A 6067-nucleotide genomic window follows, 5' to 3' on the forward strand; every position below is an offset into this window, starting at 1 on the left:
ATATTTCAGGAACTTTTATAGGTGAGGTGGATCTCTTGAAGACAGCATATAGTGGGGTCTAGCTTTTTAACCCAATCAGTCTGTGTCTTTTGAATGGGGAGTTTAATCCATTTACATTTAGGGTTTTTATTGATAAGTATTGCTTTACTCCTGTCATATTGTTTTTCATTTAGATATTTTAAACATTATTTGTCCTTTTTGTCCCCTTTTATTTTTCATCTTCAATGTTAGTTGGATTTTTGAGGTGACATGATTTAGCTTCTCTCTCTTTCTTGTTTGCATTTTGGTTTTAATGGTGGGTTTTGCTCTTTCTTGTGAATCTGTGATATCCATTATCATTTTTCAGATTCCAGATGCAGGACTCTTTTGAGTATTACTTGTAGCCCTACAAGTAATGTGGTAATGAACTCCCACAATTTTTGTTTGTCAGGGAAATACACTATTTCTTCCTCATTTCTAAATGATAACCATGCTGGATATAGGATTCTTGGACAGCTGTTTTTTTCTTTTAGTCTGTTGAATATGTCATCCCATTTTCTTCTGGCCTATCAGGTTTCAGTTGAGAAGTTTGCTGGTAGTCTGATAGGGGCTCCCTTATAGGTGACTTGGCACTTTTCTCTTGCTGCTTTTAAAATTCTCTGTCTTTGAATTTTGCCAGTTTGATAATAATGTGTCTTGGGGAGGATCTTTTTGGATTGAATCTGTTTGGGAATCTTTGGTCTTCTTGGATCTGAAGGTCTGCATCCCTTTCTATAACTGGGAAGTTTTCTGTTATTACTTCCTCGAATAGGTTTTCAATGCCTTTTCCTTTTTCCTCCCCTTCTGGAATACTCATGATTCAGATGTTTGTGCACTTGAAGTTGTCTACTAGCTCTCTTAAACTTTCTTCATTTTTTAAAAATTCTTTTTTCCTTTTTCTTGTCTGCCTGGGTCATTTCAAAAAGACCATCTTTGAGTTCTGATATTCTTTCTTCTGCTTGCTCTAGCCTGCTGCTCAAGCTTTCTGTTCTGTTTTTTTTTTATTTATTTCATTGAGAGAATTCTTCATTTCTAGAAGTTTTATTTAGTTATTATTTAAGTTATTAAGCTCTTTGTAAATTTCCTCCTTCATATCCTGGATAGTTTTTCTTCTTTCATTGTGTTCTCTAGTTGATTCTTCTCTTATTTCTTGGAGTTTTCTTAAAATCAGTGTTCAGAATTCCTTTTCAGACATCTCAAGGGTTTCTTGCTCTATGGAGTTGGGTACTTGAGAAATACCATATTCCTTTGGTGGTGTCATATCTCTTTGTTATTTGTAGCTCTAATATTTTTATGCTGATGTTTGGTCATCTGGTAGAACACTTATTTCTTCTATCCCTCTAGAGTGGGTTATGAGGGGGAAGACTTCCTCCTCTTTAGCTTCTGCTGGTGACTCTTGTTTTATTGATGCAGTTGAGTATGCGGTGGCTCCTGTTCAGTCAGTGTGCAGATCCTGCACATGCTCATCTGTGCAGCCCACAAGGTGGTTTAGTGGGGCCTTGTGAGCCCCCCTGTGCTCAGGTGTGGGTGGGGCCTGCAGCTGTGTTGGTCCCTGGTGGGACTTGGGTCCTATACTTGTTCACCTGTGTCAATCAACAAATGACTGGATAAAGAAAATGTGGTATGTATACACAATGAAATACTACTCAGCCATAAAAAAGAATGAAATTCTGCCATTTGCAACAACATGGATGAGTCCGAAGAAAATTATGTTACGTGAAATAAGCCAGACAAAGAAACAGAAATACCACATGTTCTCACTCATAACTGGCTGCTAGGAAGCGAGGGAGGGAGGGAGGAAAGGAGGGAGGGAGGGAAGAAGGAACAAATGAAGAAAAGAAAGAAAGAAAAGGCCACAACATGTTGAACTTTCAGAAGGAGAGAATAAACCTAAGGATGCCAGAGATGGGGGGAAGGAGGGACAGGGCTTGGGAAGTGATAGATCAGGCAAAGGGCATAAAGAAATACCATGATTTGTAGGAACGAATATGCTAATAATAAATTTTAAAAAAAATTTTTTTAAAGGAACTGGTAGGAGCAGAAGTTAAGAGACCCAGAAAGTCTTTGGGCCCCCAGGGTTTTTCCAGTCCTTGACTGATGCTGCAGCATATCCACCATCCCTTACAGTCACTTGTGTCGATTCTTTTCTCCAGCTGGTTTCAGTGCTGAAAGAAATGAGCTATCTTGAATCCAGAGAGAGGAAGCACATTCCTGAGACAGCAGCAGCCCTGTTCTCCTCCAGGGAATTCTATCGGCAGCTTGTGGCTAACTTGGAGTTGATGGCAAACTGGTACAACAAAGTTATGAAAACCCTGCTAGAGGTGGAATTTCCATTAGTGGAGGAAGAGCTGCAAAATATTGATCTCTGCCTGAGAGCTGCAGAGGAGACTCTGAACTGGAAAACAGAAGGTAACAGGGCACCACCTGGAGTCTAAAGGAAACGCTGGGATTCGAGAAACACAAGCTCAGATTGTTCCCTGGTTTGGGTTTGAAAAACACGTCTGTGTCCTCCTCAGACACATGTCCAGGTAGAGGAGGCAGGGAGGGTTGGTATTCCTCTTCTTGCTTCTTTGTGGAGGTGATTGGTAGAGTTAGAAAACTGTACTGCCGTGCACCTTAGGAGGCTCAGAGCTTGCACAAGATCTCCCCAGACACCAACATGTACTGGGCACTCCACGAGTGAGAGTTTTTACTATATTGTCGTTGTTATTTAATTTTCATAACTAGATTGTAAGCATCTTAAAAGAGAGAACTATGCATCCACTTCTCTGGTATCCCCCAATTCAATTCAGTAAACTTCCGTTGATTGATTAACATTTACAGGGTACTATGTGGGGGGCTGTAAGGAGAATGTGAGACATGAGGTATATAGAACATAGCCTCTACCCTCAAAGAGCTCACATTTAGTGGAGACAACAGACATACATACAACCTAAATCATGCAAGACTGGATATGGTAAAAAGCCATTATAGAGTTAAAAATAAAGTATGATGAATCACAGGGGAGGGAGGTTAATTAGAATTAGGGTCCTCAGAAGAGTTAAGTTTTGAAAATAAGGTCACAGTGAACTCATGAAAGTCTTGGAAAGCCAAACTAAACAAGTTAGAACTATATATAAAAAGGAATGACATTTTCAAGATTTGACACAGTGAAAGTGCTAAAAAAAAAAAAAAAAAAAAAAAGATCGATTAACCCAAATAAAGTCATCACTGGTGTCCAGATGTAAAATTGTATTACCTAGCAACCATACCAACTTTTGTGTGGTTGGTAGGTAAGCATTACGTCTTTGTTTCTCTTCCTCTGTAATCAGGATCATGGTAAGGGTTGGCTTTTTAATACAACTAGAAAGGAAAATGTTTTGATAATAACGTAACCTATACAGAAACGTCTTATAAAACCCACAAGTATTAAATGTGTATCTTTCATAGCAACTACCCCTCCAGCTATGCCATCGTAAGCTATTCCAATTAACTATATTTCTTTTGGGGAGCAGGCATTTGGGATTATGTCATTCAAATTACCAATAGTGTTCATGATCTTGAAGAAAGAATTCAGAAAACTAAAGACAATGTGGAAGAGATTCAAAACATTTGTAAGCTATTCCAATTAACTATATTTCTTTTGGGGAGCAGGCATTTGGGATTATGTCATTCAAATCACCAATAGTATTCATGATCTTGAAGAAAGAATTCAGAAAACTAAAGACAATGTGGAAGAGATTCAAAACATTATGAAAGCCTGGGTGACTCCAATATTTAAGAGAAAAGATGGAAAAAGGGAAAGCCTTCTCTCTCTGGATGACCAGCATGATCAAATGGAAAAATATTACAGTCTCATCAAAGAATCTGGCCTTAAGATTCATGCCCTTGTTCAGGTAATAACCAACCTCTTAGACACATATACCGTGAGTATAGGAAAAGCGTCAAGAAGTATTTGGGTGCAAGAAGTGATTTGAAAATTAGAACCATCAATAGATGCTGTGTCTTCTGCAGTCAAGGATAGAAGTTTACACTGAATAGAAGTTTATACTGATAGAAGATTAGTTCTTTTTAGCAAAAGAACTAAAGCTAACAGATGAGGGGAGTGAAAAGTCACATTTTGGTATCAGTGTGTCAAAATTAATACTGTTTTGATAGTGACACCACTTGGTTGTCTCATGACTTAAGTCTCACACCTAACCCTGTTGGGGAAAGGAGGGTAAAAAGAGATGCCAGGGACAGAATCCTAAACTATCCACTACACTAACCACCCCCACCCCCAAATCACCCACACAACCTAGTGTGGTGCTTGACCATCATCCTTACTACCTATCTCTATAGAGCCCAAACAGGTAAAAGATTACCATGGCATCCCTAACTGCACTTCATGGAGTAAGGTACAAAGCTGTGGTCAGGGCGACTTCCTGTCCTATTATCAAAGACTAAAGCTTCCTTGTGAACAGTGGAAAAGGGTCATAAATGGCCACCAGCTCCAACCCTACTGAATTAGCCATAGGGCAGTGTCTGACAGATTAAATTCAGGAAAGAATCACAGTTATTACCTATGGATTATCTGTGGTTTTAAGCATAATAAACACATTGAACCTTAAGCATTAATGATGACTCATTAAGTGAAGGAGACAATTGCACAAATTTTGGCTTTGAGAGATAAAGAATCTCTGAACCTGATTTATTTTTTAACCCCTCCTGGCCCCATATCCAGTAATTAAGTAGCTAGTGTAGATCCCAGACACTGACTTTTCATACAGATTTCTTTCACCCACCCATTCATTCATCCACTCATCCATCCATTTACCCATCCCTCCACCCATCCATCAGCTGTGTTTCCATAACTATCCTAGGCTCTATATTGATTATCAAGAAAATGTGAGCTACAGTTCCTGCTTTGAAGTAGAAAAAAAACAACTGACAAAAATAAGAAACTACTTAAGATTTTAAAAGTTTAAAAACTATGTATGTATGTATCCATTTATCCATCTATCTATGTGATAACAAATGCTCAAATGCATGCTCTTGAAAGTCAGAATGAGAAAGTTTAGAGAATTAAATTGCCTAATCAGTGAGACAAGCACAGTGACCTAGAAAAAAAATACGTATTATAACATTATAGTTATCCAGGTGTCAAGCAGGAAATAACCATGTCCTCAAGCCAAAATACTTGCCACAAATATTACTCTAAAAGTTCAGATGCTTTAATAATAACTCCTATTACAACACAATAATAGTAGTTCACTACTATTATTTAGCCTTATATTATGTTTACATTTTAATAATTTAAATATTTTTAAATAAAAACCACTGAAGGGATTTTTGTCTTTTTCTGCTCTTTGGTGTATAGTAGGTGCTGAATGTGTTGATTAAAAGAATTAAACCTTCTGATCATTTTCTATCTATCTACACATAATTTTACAAAAATGGTATCAGTATACATTATAGTTCTATAATTTGATTTTTTCAAACAATGTATACTCAATAACTGTTTATTTCACTTATTATCCTTCTATAATATCATGTGTAGTGTTTAACTGCATACGCCATGATTTGACTAACTCATAGATATTTGACTAATTGTTGGATATTTAGGTAAAGTGGGTTATTCCTTTATTATGGATGTAGTATATAACATATACAGTACAATGTACAGGTATTAAGTATACGTAGAGTTCAGTGAGCTTTTACAAATGTATACAGTCAGGTAACTACCGCAGTATAGAACGTTGCCATCAGTTTAGAAAGTTCACCTGTCCCCCTCTTCAGTCAATCCCCCCTCCTCCCACCAGCCCAGTCAATCCCTGACCAGCTTTTTGTCACTATGAAGGAGATTTGTCTTTTCTAGAGTTTTGTATAAACAAAACTATGCCTTTTTTTGTACTCAGCATAACATTACTGAGATTCATCCAGATGTTGCTTCTATTAGGAGTCAATTTCTTCTTATTTCTGGCATTTCATTGTGTGAATATAAAAGAATTTGTTAGATTTTCTTAACAATGATCTTTGAGTTATTTCTAGTTTTTGGCTATTATAAATAAATCTGATATGAAGTTATTCC

General features: G+C 37.3%; 1 protein-coding gene across 1 annotated transcript in view; it reads left to right on the plus strand.

Annotated features, from left to right (window-relative positions):
- Nucleotides 1–5817, plus strand: part of LOC103584967 (dynein heavy chain 9, axonemal-like) — a 6782-nt gene extending 965 nt beyond the window's left edge. The window contains exons 2-4 of the mRNA XM_008565817.1: nucleotides 347–399; nucleotides 2172–2427; nucleotides 3652–5817. Of these exons, the coding sequence (XP_008564039.1) occupies nucleotides 347–399; nucleotides 2172–2427; nucleotides 3652–3974 (632 nt within the window). The 3' untranslated portion in view covers nucleotides 3975–5817. The remainder of the gene's footprint in view (nucleotides 1–346; nucleotides 400–2171; nucleotides 2428–3651) is intronic.
- The last annotated feature ends 250 nt before the right edge of the window (nucleotides 5818–6067 follow it).

This window comes from Galeopterus variegatus, unplaced genomic scaffold, assembly GCF_000696425.1.
Source record: "Galeopterus variegatus unplaced genomic scaffold, G_variegatus-3.0.2 Scaffold205, whole genome shotgun sequence".
NCBI lineage: Eukaryota > Metazoa > Chordata > Mammalia > Dermoptera > Cynocephalidae > Galeopterus > Galeopterus variegatus.